Source organism: Moschus berezovskii, chromosome 9, assembly GCF_049115385.1.
Source record: "Moschus berezovskii isolate FMDL1 chromosome 9, NW_MosBer_1.0, whole genome shotgun sequence".
Taxonomy (NCBI): Eukaryota; Metazoa; Chordata; class Mammalia; order Artiodactyla; family Moschidae; genus Moschus; species Moschus berezovskii.
Genome location: NC_142468.1, coordinates 370,750 through 387,066, shown reverse-complemented (window position 1 = coordinate 387,066; position 16,317 = coordinate 370,750). Strand labels below are relative to the sequence as shown.

At 43.6% G+C, this 16,317-nt stretch overlaps 1 protein-coding gene across 1 annotated transcript; it reads left to right on the top strand.

Moving 5' to 3' along the window:
• The first annotated feature begins 4 nt into the window (after positions 1-4).
• Positions 5-15,794, top strand: LOC129562383 (beta-2-microglobulin). The gene is made up of 4 exons (XM_055435434.2): positions 5-159; positions 13,362-13,637; positions 14,159-14,186; positions 15,150-15,794. Exons 1-3 carry the CDS (start codon positions 93-95, stop codon positions 14,170-14,172), a joined length of 357 nt encoding a protein of 118 aa, XP_055291409.1. The 5' UTR covers positions 5-92; the 3' UTR covers positions 14,173-14,186; positions 15,150-15,794.
• The last annotated feature ends 523 nt before the right edge of the window (positions 15,795-16,317 follow it).

The following is a 16,317-nucleotide window of genomic DNA, read 5'->3' as shown; positions in this document are numbered from 1 at the left end:
GCAGGCTTCCGATTGGCTGCCTGTGTGCGGACTATAAAGGCGAGCGCAGAACCCGGCCGCTCACTCGGCCACCCCGCGCAGCTGCTGCAAGGATGGCTCGCTTCGCGGCCTTGGTCCTTCTCGGGCTGCTGTCGCTGTCTGGACTGGACGCCATCCAGCGTGAGTGTCCTCTCCTCTGTCCCCTCTTCCGCCAGCCCGTCCTGTCCCGATCACACCCACTTGGCTTCCTGGCCACTAACTTTGTCCGCCCCGGTCCCGCTCCCAAGTTTTCCTTCACAGCTCGGTGGAGGGGCACCCAGCTTCTTCCCGGCGGTGGACGCGGCGGGTTGCGCGGGGAGTGGGGAGCGGCTGCGACCCCAGGTCGCCAGCTTCCCCGGGTGTGGGGAGGGAGCCCCTGGCTCGCCCGGACGGTACCGCGTGGGTCGGGACGGAGTTCCCGGGTGCGGACGTGGTTCAGGGCGGGCGAGGTGGGGGAGGGATTCTCTTCCGCTGGTTCGCGGGGCTCTGGCTCCCCCCCGCGCACCTCTGGAGTGGGGCGCGGGCTGGCGGGTCCCAGAGGACAGGGTTGGGGGCTGCGAACGGGTGGAGACAACCCGTGGGCTTTGGGGGCGTCGCCGCCAGGGTGTGTCGGCCAGCTGGCATCCTGAGGGCCTGGAGCTTCCAGCAGGGCCGGGCAGGTTCACCTGCCCCTCTGTACTTTTCCCTAAATAAGGGACCAAACCAGAATGAGGAATTTTCCGGCGACTTTCGTGGGATGCCTTGAGGCTTAACAAACCAATTCTCGTCGTTAATTCTCTTGTTCTCCTTACACTCGGCTTCTAATAATAATCATAGAGCCCGTTGACAGCTGTCTGTCCTGCGCTGTGTGCTGTGTCATTTAATTGCGAAAGGGGTCTGCCGTGTAAATATGGTGCCTATTATCAGCTAAGTTCAGTCACTCAGTCGTGTCCGACTGTTTGCGACCCCATGAACCGCAGCACGCCAGGCCTCCCTGTCCATCACGAACGCCCGGAGTCTACCCAAACCCAGGTCCATTGAGTCGGTGATGCCATCCAACCATCTCATCCTCTGTTATCCCCTTCTCCTCCTGCCTTTAATCTTTCCCGTCATCCGGGTCTTTTCAAATGAGTCAGCTCTTCGCATAAGGTGGCCAAAATATTGGAGTTTAGCTTCAACATCAGTCCAACCAATGAACACCCAGGACTGATCTCCTTTAGGATGGACTGGTTGGATCTCCTTGCAGTCCAAGGGACTCTCAAGGGCCTTCTCCAACACTGCAATTCAAAAGCATCAATTCTTTGGCGCTCAGCTTTCTTTATGGTCCAACTCTCACATCCATACATGACTACTAGAAAAACCATAGCCTTGACTGGACGGACCTTTGTTGACAAAGTAATGTCTCTGCTTTTTAATATGCTGTCTAAGTTGGTTATAACGGAAGAAAAGTTATGACCAGCCTAGACAGCCTATCATCAGGATGTCACAAGTGAGGAAATGGAGGCTGAAAAGTTGAAGTAAGTTAATTCTGCAGGGGATCAGTGGCAGACAGTAGAGCCTGACCAGAGCCTTTGGCTGGGTGGTGCGCCCCTTGGACGTCACAGGTGCGTTGTTCACAATCTTCTGGGGTGAGATTCTAGGGAGCAAGCTGGGCAGCCATGGGCCTCTGTGACCTTTGTTCACAAAGGGCTTCCTCCTTTGGCTCCTTGCCTGGTTCTTTCCAAGATGAAGTGTCTCTCTACTTTCAGTTTTGAGTAAGTGAATGTTTATCAGTCAGAAAGGTTGTAAAACTAAGGATGAATAATCAACACACTTACCCAGGTTGTCAGGGACACTGTGTTTAGATACACTGAAGCTGTATTTCTCTTTCATGTGAAAATCGAATTTTAAACTTATTTGCCAAAAAAACACATGATGTCTGTATTATCATGATTATTGATATTTTGTTGTGGCTATAGAATTCTTCCAAAAAATAACAAGCAGACATTAAAAAGTATGTTCATTAGAAAATTTCCAAGATAATACATTCCTGGAAAATACACAGGGGATTTCTGGAAGACATACAAAATAAACGTGTAAGTGTGATTCACTTTGCGGGGTGGGGGGGTGGTCTATTTTCAGCTCTTTCCCTGTGTAGGTTTTATTTCAGTCTGGGCGTAAATTAAGTTTTCAGTTAAACTACAGAAGCTAAAATAACTCTAAGTGAGGCCAGGTTCAAACTAGGCCTGTCTGATACACCTACTCCTCTTCAGCTCAGTTGTGTCCGACTCTTTGCGACCCCATGAACCAAAGCACGCCAGGCCTGCCTGTCCATCACCAACTGCCGGAGTCCACCCAAACCTGTGTCCATTGAGTCGGTGATTACATGCAACCATCTCATCCTCTGTCGTCCCCTTCTCCTCCTTCCTTCAATCTTTCCCAGCATCAGGGTCTTTTCAAATGAGTCAGCTCTTCGCATGAGGTGGCCAAAGTATTGGAGTTTTAGCTTCAAAAGCAGTCCTTCCAATGAACACCCAGGACTGATCTCCTTTAGGATGCACTGGTTTCATCTCCTTGCGGTCCGACGGACTCTCAAGAGTCTTCTCCAACACCACAGTTCAAAAGAATCAATTCTTCTGTGCTCAGCTTTCTTTATAGTCCAACTCTCACATCCATACATGACTACTGCAAAAACCATAGCCTTGACTAGATGGATCTGTGTTGACAAAGTGATGTCTCTGCTTTTTAATACGCTGTCTAGGTTGGTCATAATTTAGGTCAAACTCCTTCCAAGGTCACAACTTCTTCCAAGGAGGAAGTGTCTTTTAATTACATGGCTGCATCACCATCTGCAGTGATTTTGGAGCCCGGAAAAATAAAGTCAGCCACTATTTCCATTGTTTCCCCATCTATTTGCCATGGAGTGACAGGACTGGATGCCATGATCTTAGTTTTCTGAATGCTGAGCTTTAAACCAACATTTAAACTCTCCTTTTTCACTTTCATCAAGAGGCTCTTTAGTTCTTCACTTTCTGCCATAAGGGTGGTATTATCTGCATATCTGAGGTTTTGATCTTTCTCCCGGCAATCTTAATTCCAGCTTGTGCTTCTTCCAGACCAGGGTTTCTCATGATGTACTCTGCATACAAATTAAATATGCACGGTGACAATATACAGCCTTAATATACTCCTTTTCCTATTTGGAACCAGTCTGTTGTTCCATGTCCAGTTCTAATTTGATTTCTGACCTGCATACAAGTTTCTGAAGAGAGAGATCAGGTGGTCTGGTATTCCCATCTCTTCAAGAATTTTCCAGTTTATTGTGATCCACACAGTCAAAGGTGTTGGCATAGTCAATAAAGCAGAAATAGATGTTTCTCTGGAACTCTCTTGCTTTTCGATGATCCAGCAGATGTTGGCAAAATGATCTCTTGTTCCTCTGCCTTTTCTAAAACCAGCTTGAATATCTGGAAATTCATGGTTCAGGTATTGCTGAAACCTGGCTTGGAGAATTTTGAGCATTACTTTACTAGTGTGTGAGATGAGTGCAATTGTGCGGTACTTTGAGCATTCTTTGGCATTGCCTTTCTTTGGGATTGGAATGAAAACTGACCTTTTTCAATCCTGTGGCCACTGCTGAGTTTCCCAAATATGCTGGCATATTGAGGGCAGCGCTTTCACAGCATCATCTTCCAGGATTTGAAATAGCTCAATTGGAATTCTATCACCTCCACTAGCTTTGTTCGTAGTGATGCTTCCTAAGGCCCACTTGACTTCACATTCCAGAATGTCTGGCTCTAGGTAACTGATCATACCATTTGATTATCTGGGTCATGAAGCTCTTTTTTGTACAGTTCTTCTGTGTATTCTTGCCACCTCTTCTTAATATCTTCTGCTTCTGTTAGGTCCGTACCATTTCTGTCCTTTATTGAGCCCATCTTGCTTGAAATGTTCCCATGGTATCTCTAACTTTCTTGAAGAGATCTCTAGTCTTTCGCATTCTATTGTTTTCCTCTATTTCTTTACATTGATCACTGAGGAAGGCTTTCTTATCTCTCCTTGCTATTCTTTGGACCTCTGCATTCAAATGGATATATCTTTCCTTTTCTCCTTTGCTTTTTGCTTCTTTTCTTTTCACAACTATTTGTAAGGCCTCTTCAGACAGCCATTTTGCTTTTTTGCATTTCTTTTCCATGGGGATGGTCTTGGTCCCTGTCTCCTGTACAATGTCACGAACCTCTGTCCATAGTTCATCAGGCACTCTGTCAATCACTTAAATCTATTTCTCATTTCCACTGTATAATCATAAGGTATTTGATTTAGGTCATATCTGAATGGTGTAGTGGTTTTCTCCACTTTCTTCAATTTAAGTCTGAATTTGGCAATAAGGAGTTCATGATCTGAGCCATAGTCAGCGCCCGGTATTGTTTTTGCTAACTATATAGAGCTTCTCCATCTTTGGCTGCAAAGAATATAGTCAATCTGATTTCGGTGATGACCATCCAGTGATGTCCATGTGTAGAGTCTTCTCTTGTGTTGTTGCAAGAGGGTGTTTGCTATGACCAGTGCGTTCTCTTGGTAAAACTCTATTAGCCTTTGCCCTGCTTCATTCTGTACTTCAAGGCCAAATTTGCCTGTTACTCCAGGTGTTTCTTGACTTCCTACTTTTGCATTCCAGTCCCATATAATGAAAAGGACATCTTTTTTGGGTGTTAGTTCTAGAAGGTCTTGTAGGTCTTCTTAGAACTGTTCACCTTCAGCTTCTTCAGCATTACTGCTCGGGGCATAGACTTGGATTACCCTGATATTGAATTGTTTGCCTTGGAAGTGAACAGAGATCATTCTGTCGTTTTTGAGATTGCATCCAAGGACTGCATTTCGGACTCTCTTGTTGACCATGATGGCTACTCCATTTCTTCTAAGGGATTCCTGCCCACAATAGTAGATATAATGGTCATCTGAGTTAAATTCACCCAATTCAGTCCATCTTAGTTCGCTGATTCCTAGAATGTCAATGTTCACTCTTGCCATCTACTGTTTGACCACTGTCAATTTGCCTTGATTCATGGACCTAACTTTCCAGGTTCCATTTGTGATATTCTTACAAAAAACCCCAGTCAAATGAACCCCCCCCCACACATACACATACGTACACACAAACCTGCCTTACTCCCTCAAAGAGAAAATTCCAGGTGGGATGAAAATGTGCTTTCACTACTGTAGTAGTATGTACAGTAAAATAACTAGTTATTAGAAATTCAGATGCAAAGATGTTTCTGATTTATCTTCACTTTCAACTATGGAAAACTATCAGGGCTTCATTTTATTTCCAGTCTAGCTCTTGGTGGGACTAGGGACATTTACTTTGATAATAGGATGTTTCCAGAGAGATCCATCTGGTCACAGTGGCCTGGTCAATAGAGAAGTGGAGTTTATAATATTTTCTTTCTACATTCCCATGAAGGGTCTACACATGCATTCCATTAGGAAACCACCTGTTCTATAGCAACATGTAATATCATCAACCTGGCAGATTATGGAAGTCACTCGACATGCTCACTGACAATGCAGACTCCACTGTCACATGCATTGCTCCGGTTGGTCCTAATGGAGAGTATGATCTTTCCCACTCGCCGCAGTCCTCACTCTCCCCTATTGTTCTTACCCAGCCCAACCCACTCATCTAAGGTGTTTTCCAGCTCCTGTAGGTGTTTCACTTTTATTTCTTTGTTGTCTGGCTCATGAGATCAGGTACACATTCAGATAGCGATTTGTCATATAAACTCTAGACATGATGAAGAGGTTGTGTTCTGTAGAAATATACTTTGGGTTGACTCTTAGGAACCTGAGCAAGGAGGTGACAATAATTACACCTGCCATTTATTTACCAAGCAGCTGCACTGTGCAGGGCACTGTACTCGGCACCTATTGAGAAGTCTGGTGGGTGTGCATCTAGACAAGAGACCAGGAAGAAGGCAGTAAATGTAAGGAAAATAGCTGATGGGGCCGAAACAGGGTATAATGAGGGAGTGTTTTGATGTGGCCTCTCTGGAGGGTGTGTGAAGTGAGAAATGAAGCTCGATCAGTAGACTGGGGCCAAATCATGGAGACATTTTTTTTAATTTATTTCATTGGAGGCAAATTACCTTACGTTAATATATTGGTTGGTTTTGCCATATATTGACACGAATCCGCCCCGGGTGTACATGTGTTCCCTTTCTTGAACCCCCCCCCCACCTCCCTCTTCCCCATATCCTCCCTCCAGTTCATCCCCGTGCACCAGCCCCAAGCATCCTGTATCATGCGTGGAACCTGGACTGGTGATTCATTTCACATATGATAATATACATGCTATAATGCTGTTCTCCCCAATCATCCCACCTTCACCCTCTCCCACACAGTCCCAAAGACTGTTCTATATACCTATGTCTCTTTTGCAGTCTCGTATACAGGGTTCAGGTTACCATCTTTCTAAATTCCATATATATGTTTTAGTATACCGTATTGATGTTTTTCTTTCTGGCTTACTTCACTCTGTATAATAGGATCCAATTTCATCCACTTCATTAAAACTGATTCAAATGCATTCTTTTTGATGGCTGAAAAATACTCCATGGTGTATATGTACCAAAGCTTTCTTATCCATTCATCTGCAGATGGACATCTAGGTTGCTTCCATGTCCTGGCTATTATAAATAGTGCTGCGATGAACATTGGAGTACATGTGTCTCTTTCAATTCTGGTTTTCTCGGTGTGTATGCCCAGGAGTGCGATTGCTGGATCATATGGCAGTTCTATTTCCAGTTCCATACTGGCTGTACTAGTTTGCATTCCCACCAACAGTGTAAGAGGGTTCCCTTTTCTCCACACCCTCTCCAGCATTTATTGCATGTAGACTTTTGGATAGCAGCCATTCTGACTGGTGTGAAATGGTATCTCATTGTGGTTTTGATTTGCATTTCTCCGATTATGAGGGAGGTTGAGCATTTTTTCATGTGTTTGTTAGCCATCTTTATGTCTTCTTTGGAGAAATGTCTGTTTAGTTCTTTGGCCCAGTTTTTGATTGGGTCACTTATTTTTCTGGAATTGAGCTGCAGGAGCTGCTTGTATATTTTGGAGATTAATCCTTTATCAGTTGCTTCATTTGCTATTATTTTCTCCCATTCTGTAGGCTGTCTTTTCACCTTGCTTATAGTTTCCTTTGCTGTGCAGAAGCTTTTGATTTTAATTAGATCCCATTTGTTTATTTTTGCTTTTATTTCCAATATTCTGGGAGGTGGGTCTTGGAGGATCCTGCTGTGATTTATGTCAGAGAGTGTTTTGCCTACGTTCTCCTCTAGGAGTTTTATAGAATCTGGTCTTACATTTAGCTCACTAATCCATTTTGAGTTTATTTTGGTGTATGGTGTTAGGAAGTGTTCTAGTTTCATTCTTTTACAAGTGGCTGACCAGTTTTCCCAGCACCACTTGTTAAAGAGACTGTCTTTTCTCCATTTTATATTCTTGCCTCCTTTGTCGAAGATAAGGTGTCCATAGGTGCGTGGATTTATCTCTGGGCTTTCTATTTTGTTCCATTGATCTATATTTCTGTCTTTATGCCAGTACCATACTGTCTTGATGACTGTGGCTTTGTAGTAGAGCCTGAAGTCCGGCAGGTTAATTCCTCCAGTTCCATTCTTCTTCTTCAAGATTGCTTTGGCTATTTGAGGTTTTTTGTATTTCCATACAAATTGTGAGATTATGTGTTCTAGTTCTGTGAAAAAGATCGTTGGTAGCTTGATAGGGATTGCATTGAATGTATAAATTACTTTGGGTAGTATACTCATTTTCACAATATTTATTCTTCCAATCCACGAACATGGTATATTTCTCCATCTATTAGTGTCCTCTTTGATTACTTTCACTAGTGTTTTATAGTTTTCTATGTACAAGTCTTTTGTTTCCTTAGGTAGATATATTCCTAAGTATTTAATTCTTTTCGTTGCAACAGTGAATGGAATAGTTTCCTTAATTTCTCTTTCTATTTTGTCATTATTAGTGTATAGGAATGCAAGGGATTTCTGTGTGTTGATTTTATATTCTGCAACTTTACTGTATTCATTGATTAGCTCTAGTAGTTTTCTGGTAGAGTCTTTAGGGTTTTCTGTGTAGAGGATCATGTCATCAGTGAATAGTGAAAGTTTTACTTCTTTTCCAATTTGTATTCCTTTTATGTCTTTTTCTGCTCTGATTGCTGTAGCCAAAACTTCCAGCACTGTGTTGAATAGTAGTGGTGAGAGTGGGCACCCTTGTCTTGTTCCTGACTTTAGGGGAAATGCTTTCAGTTTTTCACCATTGAGGATAATATTTGCTGTGGGTTTGTCATATATAGCTTTTATTATGTTGAGATATGTCCCTTCTATTCCCACTTTCTGGAGGGTTTTTATCATAAATGGATGTTGTATTTTGTCAAAGGCTTTCTCTGCATCTATTGAGATAATCATATGATTTTTATTTTTCAGTTTGTTAATGTGGTGTATTACGTTGATTGATTTGCGGATATTGAAGAATCCTTGCATTCCTGGGATAAAGCCCACTTGGTCATGATGTATGATCTTCTTAATGTGTTGTTGGATTCTGATTGCTCGAATTTTGTTAAGGATTTTTGTATCTATGTTCATCAGTGATATTGGCCTATAGTTTTCTTTTTTTGTAGGATCTTTACCAGGTTTTGGGATTAGGGTGATGGTGGCCTCATAGAATGAGTTTGGAAGTTTCCCTTCCTCAGCAATTTTCTGGAAGAGTTTGAGTAGAATAGGTGTTAGCTCTTCACTAAATTTTTGGTAGAATTCAGCTGTGAAGCCATCTGGACCTGGGCTTTTGTTTGCTGGAAGATTTCTGATTGCATCCTCTAGTTCCGTGCTTGTAATGGGTCTGTTCAGATTTTCTATTTCTTCCTGGTTCAGTTTTGGCAAGGTGTACTTTTCTAGGAATTTGTCCATTTCTTCCAGGTTATTCATTTTATTGCCATATAATTGCTGATAGTATTCTCTAATGATCCTTTGTATTTCTGTGTTGTCAGTTGTGATCTCTCCATTTTCATTTCTAATTTTATTGATTTGGTTCTTCTCCCTTTGTTTCTTGATGAGTCTGGCTAGTGGTTTGTCAATTTTATTTACCTTCTCAAAGGACCAGCTTTTGGCTTTGTTGATTTTTGCTATGGTCTCTTTTGTTTCTTTTGCATTTATCTCTGCCCTAATTTTTACAATTTCTTTCCTTCTAGTAACCCTGGGGTTCTTCATTTCTTCCTTTTCTAGTTTCTTTAGATGTAGATTTAGGTTATTTAGTTGACTTTTTTCTTGTTTCTTGAGGTATGCCTGTATTGCTATGAACCTTCCCCTTAGCACTGCTTTTACAGTGTCCCAGAGGTTTTGGGTTGTTGTGGTTTCATTTTCATTCATTTCTATGCATATTTTGTTTTCTCTTTTGATTTCTTCTATGATTTGTTCATTATTCAGCAGTGTGTTGTTCAGCCTCCATATGATGGCATTTTTAATAGTTTTTCTCCTGTAATTGAGATCTAATCTTACTGCATTGTGGTCAGAAAAGACGCTTGGAATGATTTCAGTTTTTTTGACTTTACCAAGGTTAGATTTATGGCCCAGGATGTGATCTATCCTGGAAAAGGTTCCGTGTGCGCTTGAGAAAAAGGTGAAATTCATTGTTTTGGGGTGAAATGTCCTATAGAGATCTATTAGGTCTAACTGGTCTATTGTATCATTTAAAGTTTGTGTTTCCTTGTTAATTTTCTGTTTAGCTGATCTATCCATAGATGTAAGTGGGGTATTAAAGTCTCCCACTATTATTGTGTTATTGTTAATGTCCCCTTTCATACTTGTTAGTAATTGTCTTACATATTGCGGTGCTCCTATGTTGGATGCATAAATATTTATAATTGTTATATCTCCTTCTTGGATTGATCCTTTGATCATTATGTAGTTTCCTTCTTTGTCTCTTTTCACAGCCTTTGTTTTAAAATCTATTTTATCTGATATGAGTATTGCTACTCCTGCTTTCTTTTGGTCTCTATTTGCGTGGAATATCTTTTCCCAGCCCTTCACTTTCAGTCTGTATATGTCCCTCGTTTTGAGGTGGGTTTCTTGTAGACAACATATATGGGGGTCTTGTTTTTGTATCCATTCAGCCAGCCTTTGTCTTTGGTTGGGGCATTCAACCCATTTACGTTTAAGGTGATTATTGATAAGTATGATCCCGTTGCCCTTTTCTTTATTGTTTTGGGTTCGAGTTCATATACCTTTTCTGTGTTTCCTGTCTAGAGAAGATCCTTTAGTATTTGTTGGAGAGCTGGTTTGGTGATGCTGAATTCTCTCAGCTTTTGCTTGTCTGTAAAGCTTTTGATTTCTCCTTCATATTTGAATGAGATCCTTGCTGGGTATAGTAATCTGGGCTGTAGGTACTTTCTTTCATCACTTTAAGTATGTCTTGCCATTCCCTCCTGGCCTGAAGCGTTTCTGCTGAAAGATCAGCTGTTATCCTTATGGGGATCCCCTTCTGTGTTATTTGTTGTTTTTCCCTTGCTGCTTTTAATATTTTTTCTTTGTGTTTGATCTTTGTTAATTTGATTAATATGTGCCTTGGAGTATTTCGGCTTGAGTTTATCCTGTTAGGGACTCTCTGTGTTTCTTGGACTTGGGTGATTATTTCCTTCCCCTTTTTAGGGAAATTTTCAACTATTATCTCCTCAAGTATTCTCTCATGGTCTTTCTTTTTGTCTTCTTCTTCTGGGACTCCTATGATTCGAATGTTGGGGCGTTTAATATTGTCCCATATGTGTCTAATATTGTCCTCATTTCTTTTAATTCTTTTTTCTTTTTCCATCTCTGTTTCATTTATTTCTACAATTCTATCTTCTAGCTCACTTATCCTGTCTTCTGCCTCCGTTATTCTACTATTTGTTCCCTCCAGAGTGTTTCTGATCTCATCTATTGCATTATTCATTGTATAGTGCTCTTTTTTATTTCCTCTAATTCCTTATTAAACATTTCTTGCATCTTCTCAATCCTTTTCTCCAGTTTATTTATCTGTAACTCCATTCTGCTTTCCAGATTTTGAATCATTTTCACAATTAAAATTCAAAATTCTTTATCGGGTAGGTTCCCTATATCTTCCTCTTTTGTTTGTGTTGGTGGGCATTTATTCTGTTCCTTTACTTGTTGGGTATTTCTCTGCCTCTTCATCTTGCTTATATTGCTGTGTTCGGGGTGGCCTTTCCGTCTTCTGGCAGTTTGTGGAGTTCTCTTTATTATGTAGTTAGCTCGTTGTGTGTGGGCTTGGATGGGTGACTTGTCAAGATTCCCTGGTTAGGGAAGCTTGTGTCGATGTTCTGGTGGGTGGAACTGGATTTCTTCTCTCTGGAGTGCAATGACGTGTCCAGTAATGAGTTTGAGATGTCAGTGGGTTTGGGGTGGCTTTGGGCAGTCTGTATATTGAAGCTCAGTGCTTTCTCCTGTGTTGCTGGATAGTTTGCGTAGTATGTCTTTCACTGAAACTTGTTGACCCTTGGTGGTGCCTGGTTTCAGTGTATGTATGGAGGCATTTGATGAGTACCTATCAATTAACGTTCCCTGGAACAGGAGATCTCTGGTGTTCTCAGGATTTGGACTTAAGCCTCTGCCTCTGTTTTTCAGTCTTATTCTTGCAGTAGGCTCAAGGCTTCTCCCTGTTACTTCCAAGGCAGTTCCTTCTGTTGAAAAAGCTCTTCTGTTTTCTGGTCTCCTCAGTGTCTAATTCCCGTCCTGACACCAGGATGCGGTGGTGGACTCTGTCCCCACCCCCCCCACCCCCCACCCCGGCTCACCTATTCCGTCCTGCTATGGGGAGGGAGGAACAGCTAACAAATATCCCTGGTGTCTGTGGGGAGTGCTTCGCAGTGTCTCAGCTACACTGGGAATGCTCCCACTCGAGGCGTGTGTGCTTTCCCTGTTTATGCTGCTTAGGCTCTAGGTTGCTCTGCTGCGAGCTGTCCGCGGCTGGCGCTGGGTTGCATGCACTTCCCAGGTCTGAGCGGCTCAGGTTTAGGTCCTCGGGTACTTGACAAAGGCGCAGACTTGGCTGGGCCCGCGTTTTGTGCCTTCCCCGGTCTGAGCAGCTCAGGTGACCAGGCGTTTGGCGAGCGCGGTCGCTGCGACTTATTGCCTTCCCGGTCCCTGCTGCTCGGTTTTCGGGGAGTACAACCGGCGCCCTTTCTCAGGCGGATATCGACCGGCCCGAACCCAAGAAGTCCTGGCCAGCAAGGAAACCTGCCTGCAGCTTGGCACGGGAAGCCTCTCTGGGGCCGCGGCTGCCCCCGCCCCTGTGCTGGCTGCCCTCCCCGCCCGCGTCGGCGGGGGCTGGGGGATGGGCCGCCCGCTGCCAGGCGCTCCGCTCAGCACCCGGTTCTGTGGGCGGAGCTGGCGGAGTCCTGGGTTGGAGTTTTTCCGCAGGCTTTTCCTAGCCTTTTCGCCTTTTAGCTGCAGCTTCTGCTTTGCTATTTTAAGTTCCCGCCCTCAGTTTGCCCTGGGGCGTTCAAGCCTGGTTCTCCCTCTAAGGGGAGGCGGCTCCCTGCCCAGCCCCCGCCTGCTGGTGTCTGAGCCACTTCTCCGCTGAGAGTTTCCTCTGGGCACTCTGTGAGTTTTAATTATTTATGTCATTTGTCTCCCAGTTATGCGGCCCTCTGAGGTTCCACTCGCCAGTGTTTCCAGGTGTTTGGAAACTTCTCTCTCTTTTTTTTAAGCCTCCCTTCCAGGGATGGAGCTCCGTCCCTCCCTCTTTTGTCTCTCTTTTTATCTTTTATACTATTTCCCACCTCCTTTCGAAGACTATGGGCTGCTTTTCTGAGTGCCTGATGTCCTCTGCCGGTATTCAGAAGTTGTTTTGTGGATTTTACTGAGCGTTCACATGTTCTTTTGCTGATTTTGTGGGGGAGAAAGTGGTCGCCCCATCCTATTCCTCTGCCATCTTCCCGTGCTCCCCCCCTGTAGACTGTTGAGTGATATAGATTCTATGTGCTGAGGACCCATGACGCCTTCTTGAGAGCCTCCACACACAATTCTTAAAAGACACAGCACAATGTCCACTGACAGAAAAAGATGGTACTAGAAATCTGCTAGAAAAAGCCTGAAAGGCATGTGAAGGGGATTATGTGGGAGAGCTACTGAGTCATGGTGTATCCCACAAACTGAGGTGGCCTTTTGCAAAACTGGAAGGTCATTTGGCCCGAGGGAAAGTGGAATTGGGAGAAATGGAGGATCCAATATAAACATTTGGTGCCTGGTCTACCTTCAGACCAGGGTAGCCCCAAATGGAACACTCTGCAATTTCATCTGTCTTTCCCTGCCGCTCCTCAGGTGTTCCAAAGATTCAAGTGTACTCAAGACACCCACCAGAAGATGGAAAGCCAAATTACCTGAACTGCTATGTGTCTGGGTTCCATCCACCCCAGATTGAAATCGATTTGCTGAAGAATGGGGAGAAGATGGAGTCGGAGCAGTCAGACCTGTCTTTCAGCAAGGACTGGTCTTTCTACCTGCTGTCCCACGCTGAGTTCACCCCCAACAGCAGGGACCAGTACAGCTGCCGCGTGAAGCACGTCACTCTCACAGAGCCCCATATAGTTAAGTGGGGTAGGTCTTCCAGTCCTTTGATTAGCCACTGACAGTTGCATCTGAGCACAGCCATGGCATAAAGCTGCTTTGATATGAGAACATCTGCATCCTGGGATTCTCAGGGATGTTAGTGAAGCTCTGCATAGTGGCGCCCTCTGAGAGAGCTGGGCACAGCGTGGTCGCTGAGACCGGTTTCGCTGCAGTGAGAGCAGGGAGCAGCAGCACGTGCACAGGCACTCCCAAGGCTTCTTCCCTGTGGCCTCCGTAGCTCTCCGGGCAGCCTCGGGCACACCCAGGACCAAGGAGGGTCTCTGGAAGGCACGGGCTTCCTGTGCAAGCCCTGCTACGGCAGGGCCCTCCAACCCTGGCCTCCTCCAGTCCTCTGGATGGCTTGGGATCTCAGGCTGGTAGGAAACGTCTAGGTTTTTCTCCACAGGCTCTTCTGCCATCTTTGTTTTTAACAATTTTAGACTTTTGTAGTACGCAGCATTTCAGATGTCAAACTTAACTGTTTTCTTTCTCCATTTTCTTTTCCATAGATCGAGACCTGTAAGCAGCACCATCGAGGTGGGTTTCTAACCATAAGAAACCCTATTGTAATATCAGTATCCTGGGGACCATTACAGACAGCTCTAATATGATAAGCCTCACAGTCTGGAAGACATTAATCAGGGTAACAATTCAGCAGGCAGAGAAGAATCCCGTGGGGTCCCATTCCACGTCCCTGGGAGCGGGGGAGATGAGGAAGGCCGTGGTCCTGGGTGTGACTTTCCCAGCATCACTAACCCTCTAAAGGAGGACAGAGGAGCTGCAGGTGTGGGGTTACAGGCAGAGGCAGGTGTTACCCACAGCACCTGCAAGCGTCTGCTCTTCTGCCATTTCCACGTTGGGCATCTCTGTGGCTTCAAAGGTGAACTGTCCCTTTGCATGGCAGCTCTTTGCTACATATAGCCTGAAGAGAAGAGTGACATGGTTCTGCAGAAACACCGTTCCTAAGAGTCTGGGCACTGTGGTTGGGTCTGGGAGCTCCCAGTGCGATAGAGGAGAGAAGTGGAGACAAGACTGTTGTGACTCAGTGTAAAGACACTGTCGCAGACGCACTGCGGCGCTCGCCCCTAACTCTAGCAGCATGAAGCAGGGAGGGGTTGGACGCCTCTGCCACTTCAGGTGGAGGCCAGAGGCAGATAATCCGGGAAATTTTATTACTCAGTGTATCTTGGATGGAAAACCTATTCAAATTTCCTGTTGGACTGAAGGACAGGGCAATTAATTTGCGAGAGCATCAGAGAGTTTGGCTGACCTGCCCAGTGTCACACACTTACTAAATGTTAGAGCCAGGATCTGAACTCTAATACCAGCACTCTCTTCTCTAAGGTTGTAGGAGAACCAATGGGATAAACTAAAAGGTTTGCAAAATCACCTGCAGTTTCATCAACAGATTTATAATATAGTGAAAGTTAGATAAGTTTGGTGGTGCTGTGATCTAAAATAAATGCATTTATTATTATTTCTTTTCTCTTTTTTTTTCAGATTTGAAGATTCTTCATTTGGTCTAATTCCAAATTCTGTTTCCTTGCCCTTTAATACTGATATGCTTTTATGCTTTATGTACATAATCAGAAGTCGTATTCATGTTACCACAAAAACCTTCTTTATAATTCTACCTTGGGTGCTATGTGTCCATGTCTGACCTGCTTAGGCAGGTGTCTGTAGTAGAGGCACTGGCATCTTAGAAGTGGGGAAGACAGAATTTTAGATTTAACACCAACATCTGCGTGTCTTCTACATACAAAACTGGGTAATAAGATACTTATGCATGTTTAAGTAAGCCTCTAATTTTGTAACTTTGGTTATAATTTTGGGAAAACTTTGGAAAGATAAGTTATAGAATTTATGGAAATTTGTTAATTTTTAGAATTATGGAAGCATTTTGCCATATAAAATTTATATGTTATCTCCTATATCTGTTAGAAACTTGGTTGTGCCTGACTTTACTATATTTTTGTTTCACTAATTAAAACAATGGTAAAACATTGTGTTCAGCTTCTCAAAGGAACAACAGCTGACTTCTCAATGTCAGTGGGATCCAGAACATAGCAGAAAGTCATCATGAATGTGATGAAACAACTTCCTACCTAGAATTCTATATTCAATAAAAATCTTTTTAAAAAATGACTGCATGATAAACTTTATTAGATAACTAAGATTGCAGCTCCGGGAGTTGGTGATGGACAGGGAGGCCTGGCGTGCTGTGATTCATGGGGTCGCAAAAAGTCGGACACGACTGAGCCACTGAACTGAACTGAAGATTGCAGCACCTGTCAGATCCTCACTAAGATTCTAAATGATACATTTGAGGCAGAGGGAGGGCCTAAAATATGAGAGAAAAGGGAGAGTAATGGAAATGTATCAATTTTGTAACCTAAATATAAAACAGTAATGGTTGCTAAAGTGGTTAGAAAAATAAAACACAACAATAAGCTAAGTGTAGAAAGAGTACACAGTGTTAAAGTATTTGACGGACTTTCTACCCTGAATGGCAAAGGTACAAACTTTTTGGTAATTTAAATATGTACAATATATTTTTGGGCTGTCCTCAAAAAGAACATAGACTGAATATTTAATACCCAACTAGAAGATGGCATAGGAGTTTATGGAGTGGTAGTAATGTTTCATTTTTTGACATGGATGGTAGTTA

Bases quoted from the DNA above. Each gene is read 5' to 3' on its own strand.
- LOC129562383 (XM_055435434.2), top strand. From the start codon at position 93: ATGGCTCGCTTCGCGGCCTTGGTCCTTCTCGGGCTGCTGTCGCTGTCT. The intron at 160-13,361 runs GTGAGTGTCCTC...GCCGCTCCTCAG, and splicing joins TGGACTGGACGCCATCCAGC to GTGTTCCAAAGATTCAAGTG.